This window comes from Rana temporaria, chromosome 3, assembly GCF_905171775.1.
Source record: "Rana temporaria chromosome 3, aRanTem1.1, whole genome shotgun sequence".
NCBI classification, from domain to species: Eukaryota; Metazoa; Chordata; class Amphibia; order Anura; family Ranidae; genus Rana; species Rana temporaria.
Window position 1 is genome coordinate 385,318,141 of NC_053491.1, and position 27,509 is coordinate 385,345,649.

The following is a 27,509-nucleotide window of genomic DNA, read 5'->3' on the forward strand; positions in this document are numbered from 1 at the left end:
GGTTTGTGTGGACCAGCCATTAAAGTTAAGGAGTAACTCCACTTTTGAGAAAATAAATAAATAAAAATTCTCCTCTGGGTGATTTATGTACATTAAAGATTTTGACAAACTGTTGCAGATTCCTACTTTTGTTATACTGAAGAAAGCCTTGTGTGCCTGCATTTGTCCGTCCATGAGTGAGTATAATGGGAGTTGTTTATCATCAACCAGCTGCTGCACCTGCACAGCTCCAACAAGGAAAATTGCAGGGCCTGCATTCCTTTAGACATATTGCCATTATCAAAAATAAAATTTTTGTCGCAAGGGATGCCCGACATCGGATTTGTAAAATCAGTCAGCCCATACACAAGCAGGAAATTGCATATCTGGGGGGGGCGCGTTCTGTACACATCACCTCCAGGTAGCCATATTGCATTTCACAGAAAATTACAGAACTGCAGATCGAAAAGGAAAGGTAATTTTTAAACATTCAATTACAATATGACTTGTGTCACAATTGTATGTGGCATTTTTATTTATTTTTTGCTTTTTTACAAGTGTGGAGTTAACCTTTAAATAAAATGGAGATTGGCTTTCAGTAAAAAACTGCTCAAGGGCAGATAGTTTAAGAACTTATTAATATCTTCTATAGAAAGACCATTAAGACTTCAGACTTAAAATTTTATTTAAAATATAACTTAAAAAAAAAGTACATTGAAATAAAATTATGTAAAAAAATAAAGTCAGATCCTTAAAGTGATTTGTGTAGCCCAGAAGCCAACTTTTATACAATGTATACAGGACAAAAGCAACAAACATAAGCTGATCAGAAATACCATGACAGGAAAAGGGCAGATAGCACAAGGCTGTTAGGACGTTCAATCTGTATGCAAGTTTGGGCCATCAGAAGCCATCTTTAAATATTTGGACTGAGATCACATTAGCTCTTGGATGCAAAAGTTTTGCAGCAGTGGTCCTCCAGTCACCGAAAAACTGTAAGCTCCAAGATGTAGGCATTGAGGACTTGCTCTTTGGCAGCTGGAAGATACAGGTCACTGTGAATTGCTACTAGTAACCACCACAGGTAAAACTTAGGGAACGAGTGTTTTTACCCCCCACCAAGCGTTTTCTACCCCGGCAGAAGATATCGGATTGAGAGGGTAGATCCGTGCATTCATCCTTCCCAGAATTCTGGGCAAGTTTTGCAGCTTTCAGTTCCCTGAAGAAAGAAAACAGGTTACATACAAAAAAAAGTAAACCCATTTTACATTGTTTGGCATCATGTCTCACGGTCTACAATCTAAGCAGTTTTTATAAATCTGTTGAAGTTTTCTTTACCTGGAGACGCTGACGCAGTGTGGTCAGCCTGCTGTGTGAGCTCCATGTCTCAAAGAACAATGGGATAGCCCCTAGAGGTCACGTCTAGATGTCCTGGAGTGTCTAAGCTCCAGGGGGCAGAGTGAAATGCGTTGGGTATGGCCTGGTTTGAGTCCAGGCCGAGGTTGCCACACTAGCCATCACTTCAGGACATCTAGATGTGAGACTTAAAGGTGCTACCCCCATTGTTCTTTGAAGCGCTGCAGGAACCAGGATGGGTTCCATCCCGTGAGCACTTTAGCAGCAGCTGTGAAAGCATTGACTACATAGTAACATTTTAGGTAACATGAACTCAATTGTCTGTTGGGCTGTTTATTCAATAGGTAGTTCAACAGCCTGGAAGGAGCATGCATCAGAAGTGGTTATTGGCAGCGCAAGAAAATTTGTAATGGTTTACGCAAAAACAAAAAAATTGCCTAGAAAACAGCGTACAAAGATAGGCATGATTTAGGATCGACATACAGCAAGTCCAATTTCCAATTAATAAAAAAATAAAAAAAGTTTCCCATACATTGGTGGCCATGAATCCCAGCAAGTTTGTTTTTACTGAAAATGCATTTTGATACCAGGTTGCAAGTTTTTCAAACCAAAATTTACTTTAAAATAGATCCACCACCAACCTCTCCAGCATGGCTGTCTTAAATTTCTCTACATTCAATTGTTTCTGGAGCTGTGCTGCCTTCCCAACAGATCGTCTCAGGACCGAGTGCTTCACCAAGGCAGCAGCAGATGGTCTCAACCCTGGATTTTGATGAATCAGTTGCTGCAAGGTAGAATTAGATATTCAAACTAGAACTTTCAAACTTGCCATAGTAATTAAAAAGAAAAATCACAACATGAATATACCATCAGACTTAATCTGAAAGTACCGTAATCTTTAGGCTGTCATCCTTTGCCGTTACCACCTAACAAGTCGCTTACATTTAAGGTTATTAGGTAGCTTCACTGGCCAATCCTCATTTCAGATCAGTAACTCATTGGGCAGGGAGGCCAGGACTATGCAACATCAAAACAAGTCAACATCACCTCCCATATTCTGAATTTGAAAGGTTCCCTATAAAGTAGACAGTTCTAAAGTTGGGTTCACTTGACTGAAACAGGAAGGTATAGGCAATAAATTGAAAATATACCCAAGCTGTCAAACTTTACAGACCGACTTTCTAGTGTCTAGGGATGAAAAGCATTCCATTCATTGAAATTCATCAAAAATTGAGACATTTGTGAATTGCAGAGTCAAATTGGGGGCGTGCAAAATGTAAAGCAATTAAGGGTTCTGCAGGCTGTAAGTGGCTAAGGGTTTAACTTTTTTAAATCTTTAAATAAATATTTCTGGGTACGCGTTATAAACAGCAATAGGTGTCATTGATTGTTAACCAAGTCATGTGATCATGGCAACACTGTTTTCCAGCACGGCCATGTGATGGCATTGTCAAATTCACATTTTAGTACAAATGCCTTCAAAGCAGCTTGCAAAGATGAAATTTAGCATCATAATGATTGTGACTATTATGGTGAAGTCACTAGTTCATCTGTTGACAATATGACCTGCAGTAGCACTATATTGTGGCTAATAGGGCATTCTTTTTACAGACCATTTGAAGATGACAGGTACACCTCACCAGCACCACAAGACATTCCCTGCAGCTTGGTGACCAGCAATAATTTAGGCTGATGAATAAGCAGTCACAGATGCTGCCTAGTAAGTGAGCATTATTCAAGCTCTGTACCTTAAGCAGGTCATGGAAGGCAGGTGAGAGGGACTGGGGAATATCTGGCAAGTTGCCTTTTCTGATGTAATGCCAATTGTCGTCATTGCATGGAAGAGTGCCTGCGCCAGCAGCTACGGTAATGGTGAGTCCAAGAGCAAAAAGGTCAGCCTTGGGGAGCTGGCTGTAATCCTGCAAGGAAAGGAGATCAGCACTGAATCATAAGAAATGGAGCCAAATCCAGACTATGCACAACATTCCTCAATTTAATGTTAAAGCTGAACAGGCAAACTGTTAAATGCACAGCTGAAAAAAAATAAAATAAAAAAACTCATTATATACACACATATACATATATATATATACATATATACACATACACACACATACATACACACACATAAAAAAAATTCAATATATATATATAAAAAAAAATTTGCACACACACACACACACACCTCAACATTTGCCTATTCGGCCATTCGCCGAACACCCTGCAATGCAAAGCTTTGCCCAATCAGAGCTCATAGTAAGCTGGTTGTTAGGAGCAAGGGCCAGGAAGCCGGCCTTGATGTCCTTAACCGATGAGTCATCAGCTGTCAATGGATTTCCCTGCTGACAGCTTAAAAAAAAAAAAAATGGGATTGGTATGGATTTGGAGGGGAACCCCATGCCAAAATGAAAACCCTACGCATAACATTGGGTCCCCCCCCCCCCCAAAATCCATACCAGACCCTTATCCAGGTATGCAGCCTGGCAGGTCACAAAAGGAAAGGGGGGCTTGGACAAGTGAGCACCACCCTTGAACCATACCAGGCCACATGCCCCCCCACCCCAAAGCACCCATGCTGATGGGAACAAGGGCCTCATCCCCACAATTGTGGCCAGTGGCTACAGGCCGGCTTATTGGAATTTGGAAGCCCCTTTTAACAAGGCACCCCCCCAGATATTGCCCCCCTCCCCTATTTGAATGCGTATCGGGTACATAGCCCTACCCATTCACAAAGAAAAAAAGCGTTTGACAGCCTCCACTGCACTTTGACAGTTCTTATATAGGCGAGGATGGGGCCACCTGGAAAGGTCATTGGGTGGCCCTGCACCCTTGTGACATCACAGGCCCAGCATGCACCAGTCCATGAAGTCAGAAAGGGGTGGTGCCACTGGGTTATGTAGCCAGGTGGCCCTATCCCTTACCTATATAAGAAAGGTCAAAGCGCAGAGAAGGCATTCGGCTGAAGGCCATCCCAGTAGGGGGGAGAGGTTACATTTTTTTTTTGTGTTTGCAGAATTTGACAACGGACACTTTTTTTAAAAAAATTTTTAAGGATTTGTCAAAAAGGTATTACTTTTTGTACACTTTTTGGTGAATGGGTAGAGGTACCATGTATCCGATACCCATGCACACATGGGGAGGTGGGCAGGATCTGGGGGCCCCCTTGCTAAAGTTACCTGCCTACCCCACAACCATGGTGGGGATGAGGCCCTTGTCACAACATGGACAAGGTGCTTTGGGGTGGCCCCCCTGCCCCAGAGCACCCACCCCCCCTCCCATGTTAAGGACATGTGGCCTGGTATGGTTTCCACCCTTCCTGACCTGCCAGGCTGCATGCCTGAATAAGAGTCTGGTATGGCTTTTTTTGGCTTGGTGCTTCCCTCCAAATCCATATCGCAAGTCATTTTAAAATTGGACTTGACTCTTAGAAATGTCATTTTTGCTGCAACATGTTTTATGCATGCTACCGATGCGCCACTTCACAGGCACATTAAAAAGGAACCCCCCGGGCACTATATTTAAAGGATTGTTTCTTATATTGTTTCACTTGTAGCACAATTAAAATCACTCCTCCTGAAAAAAACAAAACGATAGTCTAAACAATTTTGCTAGGGCAGTACCCGGACCCCCATGCCTCTTATGGCCAATTACTTGCATATAAGCCTTCAAAATGGGAAATGTATTTTTCCTGTTCGGCTCCCATAGACATCAATGGGGTTTGCCATTGGGGTTAGGAGCGCTGAGCAGCTTCCAGGATTTGGGATTCCTGATTTTACAGCTATAGCAGCAGGGAGGTAATGGCCGACAGACTTTTGAGCTGACAGGTGGGGAGAGGCAAAGGCATGTAAACTGACAATGGGTATCATGGATCAACAGCCATGATTACCATGGCCAGCAAACTAAGGGGGGGGGGGGGGAACACCGGAAAAGGCAGGATCAACTAGGTATTTTACAGCAGAGAAGGACAAATAACGCTGCACAAGCGCACCATGCTGTAGATCCTGCTTCAAAAAAGGAACAGGATTTTTTTTACGGTTACAAACACTTTAATGAACATATGCTATAGTCCATTGTAGCCAGGTTCTGCAGACTTGTAACAGTGTGGTTGATTTACTTAAAACTGTTAAAGACATGTGTGCAACCAGCTTCTAGGTTTTCTTGACAATGCTTAATTGAACAAGCTAAAGCTTAATAGAACATATCGATTGGTTACTATGCACAGTTGCACCAATTTCTGTGTGCACCAGTTTAAAAAATAATCTTCCCCCTTGTGTTCTAGTCTCAACACATATGCAACTGGAGAGGCCAAATTCATTCATGACCACATCCATCACTTTAATATCATTAGCATTCCACCAGTACTTGCCCTTCCACAGAAATTTATCAATTTCATGAGCCCGTTTGACTGTCAATATATACCCGTGTTCCTATTATGCAAGTGATCCATGCATTAGCTGTTAACTTTAGGTATAACCTGTAAATTGATGACATTAAGCTTTCTAAACATGGCAAACAATTACCATGCGTTTTTTTCCCATAACATGGTTATTTTTTTCTGCATCTCAATGCTGCCAATACTTCGCTTTTCTTAGGGCGGGTTTTCCGATATTGACAACATTGGACCATGCTTGCTAATGTGTGTTGGCACAGCTGCTTGTCCACCTGGGGTGTATTAAACTAGGTGACAGAGCATGGTTAAACCATTGCCAACCTAAGACAATGGCCTAAACAATCCAGTAGAATTTTAATAAAAGCTGCATATTAATTTTACATTAAAAGCTTTAATATTCAGGATTGGGCTCTCATCTTGAAGATGCATTTTTATATACTACCACAGGATTGCTACCTGCCTGAGTGAAGCCGATGTGGGTGTTGAAAAGACAGGTCATCCAGGCCTGCAAAAAGTGCTTTTGCTGTGTACAAGGATTCTTGCCCGACAGGTGGGAGGTCCATTCAAGATGAGTGTTATGTGCCAATGCAGCCAACCACCACATGGGCAGCCATGTGCACTACCGGCTATTTTGCTTTCCCCTGTTGAGTTATTGTATGCACATTGACATTTTCAGTGTTCATTGCATCAAGCCATCCCATTGATTTTGTATGGTGTGCAAATGCAACAAAACAGTCACACTTCTCTTAGCTATGTGCGGCAGTGTGCTTTGAGTGCCAGGTTGAGGTGTTGCTTTGCTGCAACGCACATATTTATCGTCGGCCTTCATCTTTTTGTCATTCAAATTTACCTCTTGTAGAATTTCATTTGCCAGGAATCTGCTGTCCCCTTCTTCAACTTGTGGATTGTTGGTGGATGTCACATGACCAAGGTCACCTGGGGAAAAAAAAAAAAAAACATTTCAGTTTTTACAAGCTTTTCTGTAGGCCAGACATCTGAATGGCCTGGACTAGAATGCTCACTTTGTAGATGGGAAATGGACTTTTATAATTTGTATAAAAAAATAAAAAAATAAAAACACTATAAAAAGTTTTTTTTTTAATGCTTTATGCTGAAGGGTCACCACAAACTGACCAGTTTGCAGGCATCTGCCAGACTTGACTGCTGGTAGGTCAGAGATTACTGTGTTTAAAATGGCTGTTTTGTGAGAACTCCCATGACTGACCACTTTACATAAATATAAATTATAAGAGCCTTGTGGATGCTATTAAGTCTCACCTATTTTTTCTTGTGAAAAAAAAAAAAAAAAAAGTCTCACCTATTTTATACAGGATACTGGCAGAGGAATGCTCATCTTCTCCATCGCTGTCTTCTTGTCCTGCCTCTGTCATCTTCCGACAGATGAAGATATTGCCTGAAAGAACACAGAGATAAGGGTAGGTACATGTCTGAAGACATAACCTAAAATTGTGACTAGCTATTCTTTTGGAAGGAGGTCAGAAGTGTACAATCTTGTTCTGTGTTACTTTTACATAATGCCCAGCTTCAGCAAGTCTCCACTCAATTTTTAATTTCCCTTGACTAGTTAGAGATGTTCTCCATGAAAGCATAGTGACAAAACTACTAGAGAAGAGTTGCTTCAGGGGACTCATGACTTCTGAAATGGTGGGGAGAAAGCTTGTCATACTGTGGCTTAGGGAAAAATAAATAAAGTATTCTACAAGTGCTTGGGCAGTGGACAAGCCAAACTTTTGGGCAAGCCATATTGTCAGCCAGGCAACTTCCCAATAAGCATGAAACCTTCAGCACACAAGTGTAGCTGAACATTGGCAGCTCTCTCCATCCAAGATGGACATATCTTCTATATAATTTACAGCATCTACTTGGTACCAACTTGGCTTGATGTCCATGTGCACCAGACCGGAGCTGTGGATGTATTTCAACCCCATGGACACTTGTAGAAGAATCTCCTTCAGCTCCTGCTCCATCACCAGCTGGCCAGACTTGGTGTTCTCCACGATGTGGTCCTGAAGACTTCCACCTGACAGCAAACACTTTATGAAAAATGCTAGCATGGCATTGCAAAGAACTAAACATTTACCAATATAAAAAAACAGTAATTTCATAGTTCACAAGCTTCAGATTTAATTGCCCCTCCTTTCTGGATGTTTCCAGAACAAGGAATGGGGAGAGCCCTATAGGTAGCTTGAATATTTGAGCTCCAGCCAATGGCTAGAAGCAGGGCCTTTTGAAGGAATTTGGGGGCCCCAAGCAAGAAGCGGGGGACAGGGTGTTGCTGAGTTTTTAGGGGGGGGGGGGGGGAACAGCTGCCGCGGAACACCGAGATGTACTTCTGTCATTGCAAGTTAATAAGCGGGGGGGGGGGGGGAGGGGCAATGTGCAAGCATTTTTTTTATCAATGTGATAAGTGTATATAAACCGGGTAGTACTTCTTCTGATAAGCGGGGGGGTTGTTGCTGCTGCTGCCGCCAAATGTCGGGTAGTACTACTATAATACTATAAGCATCCCTCCCCCATGTTCTTTTTACCCCCCCTCTCTACCACCACATACCGCACGCCAGGAGATTGTTTGTTCCCGGTCGGACTAAAAGGAAGTGAGCACTGAGTGTGTGCACTTCCTGTCAGTCCGGCCAGAAACAGGACATTGAATCTCCTGTACCGCGCGGTTACGGTACCCGGCCGGACTGAAGGAGGAGCTCGGCCACGCTTCAGCAGGCTGCAGCACTTATAGGAAGCGGCTGAGCAGTGGCGCGGCAAGGGCCCATCCTACTGGGGCCCCTGGCCAGCTCGGGCACCCAAGCGGTTGCTTGCTTTGCTTGTCCTGTTCCGACGGGCCTGGCTAGAAGGTGGCTGGGGAAACCAGTGTGGGCTCTGGGACAGCTGGATCTTCCTGCTGCAGGGATTCCATCAGCCTGCCTCAGGTCCCTTCCCCTCCAGCAGGCAGTTTTACGGATTCAAGAGAGTTACACATCCTTTTAAACTGTAAAGCACCCTTTGTGCAGCTTAAGATTGAATCACTTTTCATCCAACTACATTGAATGCCTGCATATCTTTAGCATTGGGACAAAACTATTTGACCTATGGTCTCTAAAGTTACCGTTTAAAGATTTGTATATTGCAATAAAACCACCACTTAGGCATCCTCTCCAGGGAGAAGGTTAGTGCCTTTAGTCATTCCTTTTATCTGAGGTCCTCCAGACCCCATATTCACTTTGTTGCCCTTATGTGAACTCCGATTGGTAAACAAAACAGCTGTACATATGTTTCTGAAACATCCCAATGCTGCTTCAGTAATAAGAGCCTGCAGCCCTGAAGCAAACAGTAAGCTGCTTCTTGGGAGAAGCAGCAAATGTTAAACATGACATGGGGGGGGGGGGGGACACAAACTCCCACACATAATTTGGCTAGTCCCTCCTGAACCAGCCAGTTTGATCCATCTATGGTAAGCTTAGGTCAGTCTGGACTAATGCTAAACCTCCATGACCATGATAAAGGAACCAAAGTCCATTGAAATTGGAAAGGCAAGAAAGGTCTAGGGTCAGTGATGGCGAACCTCGGCACCCCAGATGTTTTGGAACTACATTTCCCATGATGCTCATGCACTCTGCAGTGTAGTAGAGCATCGTGGGAAATGTAGTTTCAAAACATCTGGGGTGCCAAGGTTTGCTGTCACTGGTCTAGGTGATGCTGGATGTCCTCCAGCCAGGGCAACATTTCAGTACAGTAGAAGAGCCTTGGGGGAAAAAAAATAAAAAAAATACATGTCGTTTCCGGTCTACCTGGTGATGTCTTAAACTGGGCAGAGACTGGTTTCTTGCAAATAGAACTTCCACCTGTCACGCTGTTAAGCCGCCAAGAAATATAAGCCCCCCAATCGCTTGACAGGTAAGCCAGAAATAATGCAACTCTTCTTGGCATCAACGCCAAGCTGTGGCAAGAAGATCACAACCGGTCAAGAAACTAGCGCTTGAAACGCATCCTACTCTGCTCAGCAGGTTTGATTCCTTTCACATTAAAGCCCCATACACACTATTAGATTTTCTGCAGATTTTTGTCTTCAGATTTACCAAAACCATATAATATGGAGGTCAAACCTTAAGAGTTTCAATTTGCACGCAAGGCCCTTGCACTACATCATTTGGTAAATCTGAAGACAAAAATCTTCAGAAAACAATAGTTTAGGGCAGGGATATGCAATTAGCGGACCTCCAGCTGTTGCAGAACTACAAGTCCCATGAGGCATAGCAAGACTCTGACAGCCACAAACATGACACCCAGAGGCAGAGGCATGATGAACTTGTAGTTTTGCAACAGCTGGAGGTCCGCTAATTGCATATCCCTGGTTTAGGGTCTAAGACTTATCCAGAAGCCGAAGTGCAACTTCTCAGCTTCAGTCATGAAGCCTTTGATGCATTATCACCTTCCTACATCATACATGCAGCAAAGATACACCACATGGAAAACTTCAATCAAGTTACTTACCGTTGCAGTACTCATTTTGGATGATCATGTGGTCATCCTCAGCCCAGGCAGAGTAATAGCGAACAACATGTGGGTGGTGACCCAACACCGCATGGGCATAGACCTCCCGCATTGCCAGCTGCCTGTAGGGCCAGAAACATTTAGATAAGTGTACTTACACCACAATAATTAACAACTGTTAATACTATTGAAAGGGTTTTGTTCTACATCTGTTAAATGCAAAAAATACCCATTGATCATTTTGGAAATTTAGGGCTGTCCTGGCTTCTGCACAAACCCTGCATTTTCAAGGAAGGTAAAGCTGGCTACACAAAACTTTCCTTTAAGATTTACCAAAAAAGATATAATAGGTCAAACACTTTTGAATGGTTTACCATCAGGCTGGCCCTTGCACTACATAGGTGAAGGTAAGTTCTTGACAATTTTTGTCATCCGCGTCCCTAAGATTATCCTCATCTTTTTGACCAATGTCTCTGCGCCTCAAAGTGCCACTAGAACAAAAAGGTGAGAATAAATCTTCAAAAAGGACATTGTATGTGTAGCGCTACCCCCGAAAGAGCCGCTGGTTTGATTTGGGATCGGCTTATTAAGTTACCCTTTTTTTCTTTCTTTCTTGGTCTAGGGGGTGACACCTGTGAGTGTAGGTACAGAGCGAGTGTCCAGACATCAAATAAGTTTTCAATGCTTTATTCCAAGGCCCAACATGACCAACATCAACATGGCACACAATAGAGAAAGGTTGATGAGCATAGAGAGAACTTTAGTATCAGGCCTTGGACATGGAGAGCAAGCCTGCTCTCGGCAATAATTTAGCTCAGCTCGTCGCCACTCCAACTACAGTGGGTAAAGTGTCCCCGGACAGGCGGTTATCACAGGCCTGGCAGCCGGAGCGACACTTGCAGATCACTGGGAGGAACAGACCTCTGCCACAAGCTCAACAATTTTGGATATGAAGGTTCGAATGGAGCTAATCCTCCCAGTTAGTTTAGACAGCGTGGTGCAGATTTTACCCAATTTCTTTGCCAGCAAGGATCCACAAACCCAATTGGCAGCTAGATGGGGTGCAAACAGTCTTAACACCTTGAATTGATGAGGCACATTTGCTTTTACAGCCACAACTGTTTGCTGTAGGCAGCAGGGGGAAAATGTTCCTTGCTTAGGTTGGGATCAAAATTCTTCCTGCAAAAAGTTCAAGCATGAGCTTCATTGATGAGGCAGTTGTGCTAGAACAGAAAAAAGGCTTCCCCCAAATGGTGAAATTACACAATTGTCTAAAATGTCTGTATATATTGTAGCATTAACAGCATCGTTCAATGGAAAAGCCATTTGGGTAGTTGTCCACAGCCTCTTGGCCAAATCGTGACATGTCACAAAACTCTTATCCCACTGGGGAGGCAGTCCTGTTTACAGCCCAATTTTCCCCCAAACAATCCTGCTTGGAAACCACCTGTAATAGCATCACATTGGACATAGTCTGTTTAAGCTGTTGGAAAAGGCTGAACATACACACGGCTACTTCAAAAGGTTAACAATACTCACTCATTAGTGGAGCCAGCTAATGGCTTCTTGGAGCGCTTTATGGCGTAGACACAGCCATCCAACCGCTTCACACACTTGAAGACTGCTCCAAACTCACCCGATCCAATCCTCTCAATCTCCAAGAATTCTTTTTTGTACCTGGACACCATGTTTGTTTCACGTAAAATAAGCCTCTAAAATGACATACGTTAACTAGTTGTGATAAGTGTTGACAGAAAATACATCACGATCATCAACTGCTGGTGACAAGTACCCACCTGAGAGAACACAGGTGCTGAATGCTCCCTCTCCCTGTGTTTTGGTGGTGGATCATTGCTAGAAAAAAAAAAAACACTTAGATGGCATTAAAACAGATAAGACATGCCACAAATTTCTAAAAACATTCACATCTGTTCTGGTTGAGCTTCACATCTAATGCAACTGTAGCGCCCTGCTCCCAAATGACTGGGTGCCATGTTAAATTTAGTGGGTGTCTTGAGCCGATAATATGGCTCAGACTTATTTTTTTGTAAATTAGCCTCTTTTCTGGCAATGGCTGTGCCTGATAGCATTTTCCCACTGTTGCCTGTGGGTGGCAATGCCACCACAGGCCAGTGTTGGAACACGGACAAGCCAGAGATTATTGAGCGTCTTTCCTCTGGAACAGCCCAGTGCGAGTGGTGCCCCGCTGGGTATGCCGGGAAGGGATACTTAAGGGGCAGAGGCCATATTTTGGGGTCCTTCGCCTCATGGCCCTTCTAGCAGGAGGTATGTGTTGCGCGATTTCCAGCCCTGGGACCACGTTGGCCCGAGGCTGCATCCCTATTGGGAGGCCCAGTTATGCTGACTGGGGCCTACGAATCAAGAGGGATCCCAAACTGTCCATCTAAGCGAAGGAAGCTATACTTAATAAAAGGAAACCAGGGGAGAACCTGCCCTGGAGGAGACCAAGCGGAAGGCTTATGTCTCGGGATAGGCCTGGTGACCTTATTAAGGAGGGATCCACAAATCAAGTTGTCCTACAGTTCACTGGGTCGGCTTAAAGGCTCTTTTAACTGTACGGCTGGAAGTTGGGGTAATATATCCTGTTGCAGAGGATTCCGGACTGTTCAATTTGCTCCAATTCTGTGGCAGAGCCGGTTATCGAATTGGTTCGTGTATCATTCCGGCTGCTAGGCCAGGTGAGAGGGGTCTATTCGGGCGAGCAATACCCACTCAAGAGGGAGTGGTGAATGACTTCGGGGTGTAGAGGTTTTTCCCCAGTGATCTGTACCGAGTACCTGAAGCTTCCCCTTCATCCTACCTTCACAAGTTTTGAGCAAAAAGAAAACCTGACAGTTAGAGGTTTTACATCTTGTGTGGACATTGGAGTTCTTTCAGACTTTCTTCCCCTAGACAAATATTGAAGTAACATGCAAGGCCCAAATCTAAACCAGCAGCTCCTACGTGGGTAGTGCTACACAACAATCACAGGCATTTTTAAAGGGTCATGTAATTTAGATAGAATATGCCATTGTAGGAAGCTGTATAGCCTAGATAGCCAAATAGAACAGGCAGATTTCAACTATATCAGGTCCAAGACCGGGGCTGCATTTTGAAACCATGCAGCCAGAGGCAGAAATATGGACACCCTTATGGGTAGGCTATACCTATTAAATTTCCCATCCAAGATAAAGCTAAAAGAAACCAGAGTACTATTCAACTATACACCGAGTCAGAGAGATGGACGAACGTCAATTTCCAATTCAGTCAATTGGAGGAAACTTGGCCATTCATAGGCAGCTTTGTATTCGGTCAATGAATTCAGTGCCACTCGGCCAGAAGGCATTTTGACAGAAAGTGCTCGTCTCACACCTGAAACCCACTGCTGCAGTGGCGCCCTGTTCATTAGGGGCACACGGGCGCTTGCCCCCCTGATCTACATGCAGGGTGCCAGAAGCATGGATTCCAATGGTGGGGGGGGAGGGGTTACTAAAGTACACGATTAGAGCCAGAGGTTTAAGCTCTAATAGGCTTTAAAAAAAAAAAAGTGGGCCCGGGGCACAGACTGCTGAACCTGAATTCCACCAAGTCCCCCCCCCCCGCCCTTCACTTTGTCCCATGGGGGGGGGGGGAGATTTCCCCTTCACTTTGTCCCATTAGGGGGGGGGGAGATTTCCCCTTCACTTTGTCCCATTAGGGGGGGGGGGAGATTTCCCCTTCACTTTGTCTCATTAGGGGGGGGGGGGGGGGGAGATTTCCCCTTCACTTTGTCCCATTAGGGGGGGGGGAGATTTCCCCTTCACTTTGTCCCATTAGGGGGGGGGAGATTTCCCCTTCACTTTGTCCCATTAGGGGGGGGGGGAGATTTCCCCTTCACTTTGTCCCATTAGGGGGAGATTTCCTCTTCACTTTGTCCCATTAGGGGGAGGGGGGGGGGAGATTTCCCCTTCACTTTGTCCCATTAGGGGGAGGGGGGGGGGAGATTTCCCCTTCACTTTGTCCCATTAGGGGGAGGGGGGGGGGAGATTTCCCCTTCACTTTGTCCCATAGCCAAAACAGGAAGAGAGAAAAAAATTTAAGTGAGGGAATCCCGGGGGAAAACTTGTTCCACCAACATAGGAATGCCTCCTCTTGTTGCAACGCCAGGGAAGAAAGTGAAAGGAGATATAAACATGGGGTGGGGGGGGGGGGGGGAGAGGAGAAGAAGTGCCTGCAACTTATTCGCTTCCCCATTTCATCCAAAGTGACTATGCATACCCTTTAGATACAGTTGTGCACACAAGTTTACATACCCTGGCAGAATTTATGATTTCTTGGACACTATGAATGATATAAACTTTTCAATCATGGTTAGCGTTTGGCTGAACCCATTTATGATCAACTGTTTAATCTTTATATCATAATGGCAACTACACAAAATGACCCTGCTCAAAAGTTTACATACCCCAGTTCTTAATACCTTGTATTGCCCCCTTTAACATCAATGACAGCTCGAAGACTTTTGTGGCATTTGTGGATGAGGCTCTTTATCTTCTCAGATAAAAAAAAAAGCCTCCAGTTCCCATCAATTCTTGGGCTGTCTTGCATGAACTTCACGTTTGAGATCTCCCCAGAATGGCTTAAATGTTATTGAGGTCAGGAGACTGAGATGGCCAATCCAGAACCTTCAGTTTATTCAGTTGTAGCCAATGACAGGTTGACTTGGCCTTGTGTTTTGGATCATTGTCATGTTTGAATGTCCAAGTACGTCCCATGTGCATTTGAATGCACAGGTTCCTCCAGTATTTGATAACACTGCATTCATCTTGCCAACAATTTTGACCAAATTTCCTGTGCTCACACATACAAAAAATAAAAAAGCGATCCACCTCCGTGTTTCACAGTACGAATGGTGTACCTTTCATCATAGACCTTGTTGACTCTCCAAATGTAGCGTTTATGGTTGTGGCAAAAAAACGACATTTTGATCTCATCGATCCAAATGACTGACAGAAGGTTTGAGGCTTGTCTCTGTGCTGTTTGGCAAGCGGGATACTTTGTGGAATTTGCATAGTAATGGCTTTCTTCCGGTTACGCGACCATGCTGCACATCTTTCTTCAAGTGCCTCCTTATTGTGCATCTTGAAACAACAACACCATATAGGTTTTCAGAGAGTCCTACATTTCACCTGAACTTACTTTTGGGTTTTTCTTTGCATCCTGAACAATTTTCCTGGCAGCTGTGGCTGAAATTTTAGTTTCAACAGAACACCCAATTTTCCACTTCTTGATTAGAGACTGAACACTGCTGATTGGTATTCTCAATTCCTTGGATATCTTTTTATATCCCTTTCCTGTTTTATACAGTTCAACTACCTTTTTCTGCAGATCCTTTGACAATTATTTTGCTTTCCCCATGACTCAGAATCCATAAACGTCAGTGCATCATTGGATGAAAGATGCAAGGGTCTGTCAGGAGTCCAGAAACGCTTTGATCTTTTATACACACACCAAGTACAAGCAAACAGCTCACAGGTGAGGACAGTTATCTTTAATAGCCATACAAACCCCTTTGTGTCAACTTGTGTGCATGTTAACAGGACAAAATCACCAGGGTACGTAAACTTTTAAACAGGGTCATTTGGGTAGTTTGTTGCGATAAAAAAAAAAAAAAAAGTGTAAACAGTTGATTTATGATAAATGGCTTCAGCCACACACAAACTATGAGTGAAAGGAAAGCGTGTTATTCATATTCTCTGAAAAATTGCCAAGAAATAAAGAACATTTATCATGTTATGGGCAAAGTTCTGCTTTAAAAAGTAAACTAGGGCAAAACTTGTTTTAAGATTTAAAACCCCAAAAAGGTGGCAAGGGGTTACCCTGATCTACTCCAAAACAAGTTTGATTTTAGATCTTGGTCTTAGTAAAAGATGGACTATGTCAAACAGTTGATTTCACCTGCTGGATTCTGCTTTCCTCTTGCCATTGAGCTGCATTTGACGATAGGTTTCAGGGGTGAACGGATTAACATTGACAAGAGCAGGGTCATCCAGCTCTGCACTTGTTCCAGCCATGAACCTCATCATCCTCTGCCGGGGACAGGGCACCTTGGAGCTGGGTGAGGGTAGGTTATTGTATAGCAAACTCTGCACACAAAAAAAGACACAGAAAATCATTGTCCACTGCCAACTCCAGTCCCTGCAATGGTGGAAACGAAACATCTGTTATTCATGTCCCATGTTTAGGCAAAAAAAATAAATAGAAGCTGCTTGTGCAATTCCCATGGACCATCACCATTTACAAATAGACAAGGGATAGGCATGTTACATCTTCAAGGGGCATAACTGTGCAAGCTTAGAGGCAATTTTGGATGGCACAGAATGCATAGCAGTCGGTTGTCTGGCCACAGTTTTCTCCATGTGTAGCCAATCTTCTCTACATATCACAGCTGATCAATGACAAAAGCTTTTGTGAAACATTTAAAGAAATACAGTTTTACTAAAAAATCTTAATACTCAATCACTCAGAAGAGGTTAGTTTTACCTTTGGGGTAAAGGGAGTGTCACAAAGCTTCAGCTTGTTCCATGTGTGGTAATGTAGGGGGGTGCCAGGACAATCTCCATCAGAGTCAATCTTGGCTAGGGGAGAGCCATCACTGCCAGGGCTTCCATCCAAATAGGCACCTGAAGGAGACACTCCTCTCTCATTACGTTGGGGAGTAACTGGGAACATATTGTCCCCTGTCCTCCATGCCATGGCATCACTAGGGTTCTCTATGCCAGGAGACGCCTGAACATAGTCTTTGCCATCACCCTCTTCATCACTGCTTGAAAAGTCCAGTTTCTGAATAATTCCACAATCATACGCCATGGTAGATATCATCGCTGCTGGGGAGAAAAAAATAAATAAAAAATAATCTGCAGCAGAAACCTACACTTTCTATTCTTAGTTTCTAAAGGAGCCATTTGGGACACACACACACACACACACACTTACTTTCAGTATGGGCACTACGCTAAAGTTAGTGGGGAATGGGAGAGTTATTTTGCTCCCATTCATGATTTGTTAAATTTGGGCTGCTGTCATTCCTGAACTGTCCTGTAGGTCAGTCTGCGCTCCAGGGGTGTCGATCTCACCCCTGGGCGACAGTTGGTGGAAGAGGGGTTCTGGCGGAGCCGCTTTTCCCCAGCAGCCAATTAGGAGTTTTCCCTCGCGGGGCATGCTGGGGGAGAGTATATCTGTGGCAAACGCCATTCTTTGGTTCTTCGCGGGTTCCAGATGCGGCACCCACCTTTAGGGTGTGCGCATCCAATGGATTGGATATCCCCGGCGATATGGCCTACCAGGCCGGGGTCGCATACTACGTGGAGCTCCATGTTGCTGGAAGGGGGCCCAGTGAGTTTCTGGGTCCCCAGCTTTATTGAAGAGATCCCCAACTATGTGCTGTGCGGTGGGGGTGGTCGGCTCAATGAAAACCCAGAGGCAGGTTATCCGAGGGGCTTGAACGAACCATCGGGGGATCTGGTGACCGGGACATTGACAGGTACACTTCAACTGTCACCCTTCAACTGTCACCCGGTGACTCTAACCTAATTTACTAGAAGGATTCGCTCAATCCCTTTAGCTCATTTAAGTACTAGGCCTGTTCCTCCCAGCAACCATAAAGTGACACTTTGGCTGCCAGGCTCGTGGCAGGAGTCTGTCCGGAGGCACTTCACCCACTCTGGCTAGAGTGGCGACGAACTGTATCTACTACTACTGAGAGCAGGATTGCTCTTTTCATATCCAGGCCTGAGGCTGGGTTCACACTACTTTCATCCTACTTTGCTCTGCTACATTGGTCCTACATCCATCCTACTTTCATGAACAGGATACTACTTTGGTCCGACTTCAATGATATTCAATGGGCCTGAAGTAGGATCAATGTAGGACCAAAAGTAGTACAGGGAGCATTTTCAAAGTCGGACCGACTTGTGTAGGACGCTACAAGACGCTCTCATAGGGAAACATTGAACACAGAGCAAAGTAGGATGAAAGTAGTGTAGTAGTGTGAACCCAGCCTTTAATACTGCAAAGTTCTCCCTCGCTTCATCAACCTTTTCTCTCTACCTCATGTTGATGTTGGGCCGCGAAATAAAGCATTCGGAAAATCTCATTCGCTAATTGGACATTCGTTTACTGCTCTACTCACTACAATCACCCTAGACAACGATAAGAGGTAACTTAACCACTAAAGCCCCAAGCCTGTTTTTCAGATTCTGCGTTTACAAGACAAAAACATTTTTTTTTGCTAGAAAGACCGGAGTTAGGCTTACCGGTAACTCTGTTTCTAGGAGTCTTCCAGGACAGCCTCTTGAGACCTTGGGCTCCTCCCTCCGGGACAGGAAACACGTACACCCTTTTCTTTAAAGGGCGGTCCTCTAGATCTCCTCCTCAGTTTGCCCGAGAAATACCAGAAGATCCTGAAAGACATAGTCTACTAACACATCGTTAGATCATTTTATATCTTCACCACAATTACAGTTCCTTAACAGACACCGGGTGGGAAAAACTCCGGCTGTCCTGGAAGACTCCTAGAAACAGAGTTACCGGTAAGCCTAACTCCGGTCTTTCTCTAGTCGTCTTCCAGGACAGCCTCTTGAGATGACAAGCAAGAACTTACTGGTTTTTAGGGTGGGACTACTGTCTGGAGGACCCTTCGTCCGAAGGCCTGATCCTTGTCTGACAGCAGGTCCAACCGGTAGTGTCTTGCAAAGGTTGAGTAAGATGTCCAGGCTGCCGCCTTACAGATCTCTTCCGGGGACGCTCCTGCTCTTTCTGCCCAGGAAACCGCCACTGCCCGAGTAGAATGTGCTTTAACTGTAGGTGGTTCCCTACCCCCTAACGTATATGCTTCTACAATCAACATCCTGAGCCATCTGGCAATAGAGGATTTTGATGTTCTGTGACCCTTGCGGGCACCTGAGAAGTTAACAAAAAGTGAGTCACATAGTCTAAATTCCTTTGTGACTTCTAAGTAAAATAAAAGACTTCTTTTAACATCCAATAAGGACAAAAATTCCCCTTCATCATTTTCTGAAGAGGAAAGCAAGGTTGGTAGGACAATGTCCTGAGTCCTATGAAAGGTAGAGGCTACCTTGGGTAGGAAGCTAGGATCTGTCCTAAGAATTATCCTATCATCAAATACAGATAGGAAGGGTTCCCTAATAGAGAGGGCCTGAAGATCGCTGACTCTCCTGGCTGAGGCTATGGCCACTAGAAAGACTGTCTTAAGGGTAACATGTTTCAGAGAAGACTCTTCCAGCGGTTCAAATGGTTTGTTAGTAAGAGCCTTTAGTACCAAGGACAGATCCCAAGAGGGACAGGCTCTAATCCTAGTTGGATTAGATCTTGTCAGACTTTTGAAAAAGTTTTTGACGAAGCGATCCTGTTGAAGAGGTACATCCAAAAAAATACTCAAGGCAGCCGCCTGTACTTTGAGAGTGCTGACTGATAAGCCTAAGTCCGCACCTGCCTGCAAAAATTCTAGCACTACTGGGATGCCAGAATGATTCATTCCTTGTTGTATCTTCCAGGAATTGAATTTTTTCCACACCTTAGAGTATATTGCTCTAGTTACCGGTTTGCGACACCCTAAGAGAGTCGTGACCACTTTATCTGAAAAACCCCGTGCTTTCAATAGTTGCTCTTCAGAAACCAGGCAGTTAGTTTCAGGTTTTTTATCTGAGGATGAAGGACTGGACCTATAGACAGTAGATCTACTTTCTCTGGAAGTGTCCAAGGTGGATACAGGGCCAGCCTCCACAGGCTGGCGAACCATGGCCTCTTGGGCCAGAAAGGCGTGATCAGAATCAGATCCGCGGGTTCCCTGAGAAATTTTTGGATTACCCTGGGAATCAACCTCACTGGAGGGAATGCGTATGCCAGGCTGAAATGCCAAGGATGTGAAAAGGCATCTATCCCCTTCGCTTTGTCTTGTGGGTGAATGGAAAAAAATGTTGTAACCTTCCTGTTCCCCTCTGCTGCGAACAGGTCCACCTCTGGTAGTCCCCAGAGTGAGACTATCTGGTAGAAAGTCTCCTGGTCTAGAGACCACTCGTCCTGACATACTACCTGTCTGCTGAGGAAATCTGCCAGGGTATTCAGTGAGCCCTTTAGGTGGACAGCTGAAAGGTGTACCAGATTTTTCTCTGCCCAGATCAAGATCTGTGTAGCTGTTGCCTGTAGGGCTGGGCTCCTTGTGCCTCCTTGCTTGTTTATATAAGCTACTGTGGCAGCGTTGTCCGTCCTGATTTGTAGATGCTGACCCACTAGATAGCACTTGAAGCCCTGAATGGCTTTTAGAACGGCTAACAGTTCTTTTTGGTTTGATGACCGAAGAACCTCCGAGGACGACCACTGACCCTGGGTCCAAACTTCTCCCAGGTGGGCGCCCCAACCCCCCCTGCTGGCATCGGTGGTCATTACCAGAGCCACTGGCGGATCCCAGAGAAGACCCTTGTCCAGGTTTTCTCTGGCTCTCCACCACCATAGGTTTCTTTGAATGCTCTTTGGGATAGGTATTGTGAGGTCCAAATCCTCCTTCCTGCCACTCCAAAGTTTGAGCATATGTGCCTGGAGAGGACGCGAATGAAATCTGGCCCAGGGTACCGCCGGAAAACAGGCCGACATCAGACCCAGAACTCGCATAACTTGCCTTATGCTGATCTCCTGATTCGTCTGGAGAAAAGCAACCGCCTGATCCAGTTTGAGAATTTTTTCCTTGGGAAGGAAAATCTTCTTTTCTACTGAGGATATTCTGTATCCCAGGTACATCACCTCCTGTGATGGTATCATCTGCGATTTTTCTTCGTTGACCAGCCAACCCAGGGAACGCAGGAAAGACAGGGCTACCTTCAGGTCGCTCTCTAACTGATGACCAGACGGGGCTATGAACAACAGATCGTCTAGGTAAGGCACTATTGTTACTCCTTGGAGTCTCAGTGGTGCCAGGGCTTCTGCTAGGACTTTGGTAAAAATCCTTGGCGAGGAAGACAGGCCAAAGGGGAGGGCCCTGAATTGCAGATGTTTGGTAGCAGAACCCAGTCTTACCGCTAGACGCAGGAATTTTTGGCATTCCTGACGGATCGGAATGTGTAAATATGCGTCCCGTAAGTCCACGGTGGCCATATAACACTTTGGGAAGATCAGACTGGTGACTGAAAATATCGATTCCATTCTGAACCGTTTGTACCGGACCCACTTGTTGAGGGGACGAAGGTTTAAAATCAGTCTGTACTTTCCTGAGGGCTTTTTCACCACGAAGACATGTGAATACACCCCCTGACCTTCCTCCTCCTGGGGAACTTCCAACAGAACCCTCTGATCCAACAGGTCCCCTAAAAGGAGACCCAGGGCCTCTGCCTTCTCCCGGTCTCTGGGAGGTTGAGTGACCAAAAATATTGGGGGAGGGGGAACTGAGAATTCCAGCCTGTAGCCGTTTTCTATGAGGTCGTGTACAAACGGACTGACTGTTAATTCTGTCCATTGTGAGAGGAACTCCCCCAATCTTCCTCCCACAGGGACCTGAGTGTCACTGGGTTTTGGGGGGAACCTGAGGAGGGTTAAACAAGATTCCTCCTCTTCCACGTCCCTTTTGGCCCACCCAATGTTTTTTAGGATGTGAATCCCGGTCTTTCTGGTTTTGCCTAAACCCTCGAAAAAAGCGTTTATTTTCTTTCTTTTTTCTTTCCGGGAAGGCTTTCTTTTTATCTTGTGTCCTTTCTAGTGCCTCCTGGAGACCCGGACCAAATAAGTGATCGCCAGAAAAAGGTAAGCCGCAGAGTTTTAATTTTGATGCGGCGTCACCCGTCCATGTCTTTAACCAGACCGACCTTCTGGCTGCGTTGACCAACGCTGCCGATCTGGCTGCAAGCTTCACCGATTCTGAGGAAGCATCGGCTAGGAAGCCAGCCGCCTTCAAGAGTAACGGGAAGGATTTTAAGATCTGCTGCCTGGATGTACCAGCAGTGATATGCGCTTGGAGTTGATTAAGCCAACACTCCAAGTTCCTGGCTACGCAAGTAGCCGCCAACGCTGGTTTAAGTGCAATAGTGGAAGCATCCCAAGCCCTTTTTAAAATGATGTCACCCCTTTTATCCATCGGATCTTTAAGTGTTCCAAGGTCATCGAAGGCCAGGTCAGTTCTTTTTGATACCCTGGCCAGAGGTGCATCTAGCTTTGGAACTTTGTTCCATGGGAGCGTAGTATCTTCCTCAAAAGGATATCTACGCTTTAGGTTCCCTGCAAAAAAAGGTCTTTTTTCTGGTTGCTCCCACTCCAACAAGATCGTTTCCACCAACGACTTATGAACAGGAAAACACCTGGTCTTTACAGCACTACCTTGATAAAGTTGGTCGTGCTTAGATAGCTGGACCTGTTCCTCTCGGATCTCTAGGGTTTCATATATTGCTTTAAGCAAGTCTCCCACATCTTCTAGAGACAGTCTATATCTAGTCCCCCTGGAAGAGTCTTCTTCTTCTAGCTCAGAGCCAGAAGCTGAATCTACCTGAGAGGAAGCCTGGGACCGAGTGGACCCTCCTGCTTCCTCTTCCTCATGCTCATCCCCTTCGACCGGAGTTGCCAAGGACGGGGCACTAGGGGTCCTATATACCGGGGACGGCATCTGCATCCTATCCATCATTCCCCGGAAAGATTTGAAAGTGGATGCTAGCTCATCTTTTACAGATGATAAGACTTTTTGGCATTCTGCCACAGAGTCATCCTTGACCAGACTGGAGATGCACTCTACACATAGAGGCTTTTTCCAGCTGGAACCCAATTTTTCCCCACATACAGCGCACTTTCTTTTAGGGGCTTGTGCTGGCGTTTTGTCCTGAGATTTGACCTAAAATCAAACACAAACACCATGTTTTAGTATAACAGACAATGCCCCCTGACAACCACCCGTGTGTCAGAAAAGGTAAGTGCTGGGGAACCCTCCACCACAGGCCCTGCCCAGGGAGGGAGAAAAGGTCCTGAGATAATTCAGACCATGTCCCCCAAGGTAAGTGAAGAGTCAGCCTAGCCCCCCTTACCTGGGAGACGCCGGAGCCGGTGGACCCGGAGTCTGTAGCCTGCCTCGCTTCCTCCATCGGTCCTGTGTCCTTAAACAGCCCGGCTGCGTATGGAACACACCGCTCCGTGTGCCTTCCTTCCACTGCCGCGCTTAAGTCGAATGGGACTAGGTTTCGACAGCGCCCCTTGATGACGCCGTTCCGGTGACGCACTTCCGCCTTGTGGAACGCATCCGTCCCGCCCCTCAGCGCCGCTCCGGAAGAGGATCTGCAGTGCAGAGCGGCATGGCCAGCCAGCGTCTCTCGCCGCCGCCATAGCTGATGTACCGCGCTGTGCCCTCAGAAGGAGATCAACGCAACAGGTACTGGGTACTGCGGGGGGGGATGCCGACATCAAGGGTTCCCACTCTCTCTGAGCTTTAGACAGCAGTGAAAAAAACGGTGACCTTTCTCTTCCTAGCAGGAGCAGAGGGGTACCAGGCAGAGAGGGAATCCAGCATTTTTAAAAGTCCCTTAAAAAACGTGCTCCTTCCCTTCTGGCAGGAAACACAATAACTGAGGAGGAGATCTAGAGGACCGCCCTTTAAAGAAAAGGGTGTACGTGTTTCCTGTCCCGGAGGGAGGAGCCCAAGGTCTCAAGAGGCTGTCCTGGAAGACGACTAGAGAAAATTACTTAAAACCCCCCAACATTATATATATATTTTTTCTAACACCCTAGAGAATAAAATGACGGTCATTGCAATACTTTTTGTCACACCGTATTTGCGCAGCGGTCTTACAAGCGCACTTTTTTTGGAAAAAATTAACTTTTTTGAATTAAAATATAAGACAATAAATTTGGCCCAATTTTTTTATATATTGTAAAAGAAAATGTTACGCCGAGTAAAATGATACCCAACATGTCACGCTTAAAAATTGCGCCCGCTCGTGGCATGGCGTCAAACTTTTACCCTTAAAAATCTCGATAGGCGACATTTAAAAAATTCTATAGGTTGCATTTTTTGAGCTACAGAGTAGGTCTAGGGCTAGAATTATTGCTCTCGCTCTAACGATCGCGGTGATACCTCACTTGTGTGGTTTGAACACCGTTTTCATATGCGGGCGCTACTCGCGTATGCGTTTGCTTCTGCGCGCGAGCTCGTCGGGACGGGGCGCTTTAAAAAATAATTTCTTTTTTTCTTATTTTTTTATTGATTTTATAATTTTTTACACTGAAATAAAAAAATAAAAAAAATTATCACTTTTATTCCTATTACAAGGAATGTAAACATCCCTTGTAATAGAAAAAAGTATGACAGGTCCTCTTAAATATGAGATCTGGGGTCAAAAAGACCTCAGATCTCATATTTAGACTTAAATGAAAAAAAAAAAAAAAAAAAAAGGAAATTTTGCCATTTAAAAAAAAAAAAAATATGTATCTTTAAAGTGGTTGTAAACCCACTATTTGGACTTTTACCTACAGGTAAGCCTACAACAAGGCTTACCTGTAGGTAAGGAGAATATCTCCTAAACCTGCACGGTTTAGGAGATATTACCCCCGCAATGCGGGCGGCGCATGCGCAGGGGGGACTCCACGGCTGAAGGACCGGCATCGCCGGACCCTGCCGATTTTAAATCTCCCGCGCGCACGCGCGGGAGTGACGTCATCGCCGCTCCAGCCAATCACAGCGCTGGAGCGGCGATACCCGGAAGACACGCCGGAGCAAGATGACATCCTGCTCGGCGTGGACCAGGTAAGTGGTACACACCTCGTTCCGAGGCAAGTATTTCATAATAGGCTAGTATGCGGTGCATACTAGCCTATTATGCCTTTTGCATTGCAGGTTTGGGGGGAAAAAAAAAAAGTTTATGCGGTTTACAACCGCTTTAAGATGCTGGGCGGGACTGACGTTTTGACGTCACTTCCGCCCAGCAATGCTATGACGACGGGTGGGGGCCATCTTGCCCTCACTCGCATCCTCACAACAGTCAGCAGCACCTGATCGCCTCCGCCGCTACGACGGCTCCGGTAAGCGGCGATCTTGCGGTGAATCCGCCGCGGAGACCGCCGTTATCGTTTACAGGACCGCCCACTGAAGAGATGGATATCTCGGTTGTGGCAGCAGCTGCTGCCGTTACCGAGATATCCATCTTTAACCACTTGAGATCCGCGCTATAGACGAAATACGTCCGCAGCGCGGCTCTCAAGTGCCAAGTGGCCGTTTAAAAACGGCCTTTTATGTGCATTACCCGCGCGCGCCACTGGGTGGCGCGCGGCGGGTAAAAACTGTCCCGACGCATCGCCGAAGACCCGATGCGTGTACCTGGCGGCCGCGATGTCCGCCGGGTACACGCGATCGTCGGTGACACGGCAGGTGACAGCAGGGACGTGGAGCTCTGTGTGTAAACACAGAGCTCCACGTGCTGTCAGAGGAGAGGAGACCGATCTGTGTCTCTTGTACATAGAGACACAGCATCGGTCCCCTCCCCCAGTCACCCCCCTCCCCCCACACAGTTATAACACACCCAGGCTACACAGTTAACCCCTTCCTCACCCCCTAGTGTTAACCCCTTCACTGCCAGTCACATTTATACAGTAATTCGTGCATTTTTATAGCACTGATCGCTGTATAAATGTGAATGGCGTCAAATTTGTGTCAAAAGTGTCCGATACGTCCGCCGCAATATCCCAGTCCCCATAAAAATCGCAGATCGCCGCCATTACTAGTAAAAAAAAAAAATAATAAAAAAAAATCATAATTCTGTTCCCCATTTTGTAGGCGCTATAACTTTTGCGCAAACCAGTCGCTTATTGCGATTTTTTTTTTTTTTTTTACAAAAATACGTCGAAAAATACGTATCGGCCTTAACTGAGAAAAAAAATAGTTTTTTTTAAAAAAAAATAGGATATTTATTATAGCAACAAGTAAAAAAAATATATATTTTTTTTAAATTGTTGCTCTTTTTTTGTTTATAGCGCAAAAAATAAAAACCGCAGAGGTGATCAAATACCACCAAAAGAAAGCTCTATTTGTGGGAAAAAAAGGACGCCAATTTTGTTTGGGAGCCACGTCGCACGACCGCGCAATTGTCAGTTAAAGCGACGCAGTGCCGGACGCTGAGATTTCGCCTGGGAACGAAGGGGGTTTATGTGCCCAGTAAGCAAGGGGTTAAAAACAGGACGTATATATACAGTGGGCCGGCGTTAACCGGTTAATACACCAACCGGTTAATACGCCAATCCCAAAACAACCAGCGGCTCCTGAGGGGGTAGCACTAATATAGAATATATATATATATTTTATTTAAAAATCATACACAAGCAATTACATACTAGTACATTCACCCTGTCATTGCTGACAAACATGCATTTTTTTTTTACTCTTTGAAATGTGTAAATGCATTTACTATAGCATTTTTGAGCAGTTTAAGTGCGCAACACATCACACACTTACAGGTGCTTCCATTGAATGTCCAAAAGGCATCCGATTACATAAAAAAAAAAAAAAAAAAAATGTGTTCTCATGTACTAGTAGTGTAGGGCATTAAGCTATAAGCAACTAAACATGAGAATGGACACAATTGCAAACAATGGGATCCTGCATGCTGAGTAAATCAGGTTAAAGAAACCCCCCCCCCCCCAAAAAAAATAAAAAAATGCAGTTGAAGCTTTTCCACAAAAGAATAAAGCCTTTATTTTCAGCCATGTTTGACTAATTTTGAAATTTCATAAATTTAAATTTAAATTGGGAGTAGCAGCTATGTGCATGTAGCCACCACATCCCAAAATTAAGCCAAAAAAAAAAAAAAGTCAAACATTCTAGTTTAGAAAAAGTTTTAACAATCGTGCAGATACAAAGTGAAAAACATTCTTTTGAAAACAAGCTTCAGGATTTTGCTTAAAGCTTAGCCAACAAGCACCCCTACGAATTCTGTAGGAATATACAGGTACCCTAAACCAAATGACCATTTAATATTCTAATAGGATCCAGTTACCTGATAGTTGAACAGTATAAACAGTCTTCTATCCCTTATCTGCAGCACAGTGTACACTACTTTTAGCTTGCAGCTACATCCATTGCTAACCAGCAGAGAGGCCAGCCCCTCCAGATCCCTCAATTTATAGCCTATTGCAATAGGGACCCATGCACCTGACATTACCTGCCATACTCACCTGGATGTTTACCAACACTTGCAGACAGGCTGCAATGCCTAGGGGTGGTTGTAATTAACAAAATTGCCTCCTGGAAGGACCTGGAGAACAGGTG

General features: G+C 45.0%; 1 protein-coding gene across 3 annotated transcripts; it reads right to left on the minus strand.

Moving 5' to 3' along the window:
• Positions 1-646: 646 nt before the first annotated feature.
• Positions 647-27,439, minus strand: WEE2 (WEE2 oocyte meiosis inhibiting kinase). 3 transcript variants are annotated; one of them, XM_040345710.1, is made up of 12 exons: positions 27,416-27,439; positions 16,751-17,091; positions 16,166-16,353; positions 12,025-12,082; positions 11,768-11,940; positions 10,229-10,350; positions 7,620-7,766; positions 7,044-7,139; positions 6,576-6,661; positions 3,084-3,254; positions 1,977-2,119; positions 647-1,198 (listed from the first exon to the last, which is right to left on the minus strand). In XM_040345710.1, exons 2-12 carry the CDS (start codon positions 17,087-17,089, stop codon positions 1,048-1,050), a joined length of 1,674 nt encoding a protein of 557 aa, XP_040201644.1. In that variant the 5' UTR covers positions 17,090-17,091; positions 27,416-27,439; the 3' UTR covers positions 647-1,047. The 3 variants fall into 3 exon arrangements, with proteins under 3 accessions (XP_040201644.1, XP_040201642.1, XP_040201641.1); XM_040345708.1 differs by lacking the exon at positions 27,416-27,439 and adding an exon at positions 27,238-27,383; XM_040345707.1 differs by lacking the exon at positions 27,416-27,439 and adding an exon at positions 27,238-27,383 and having other exon boundaries at positions 16,751-17,094.
• Between the last annotated feature and the right edge of the window lie 70 nt (positions 27,440-27,509).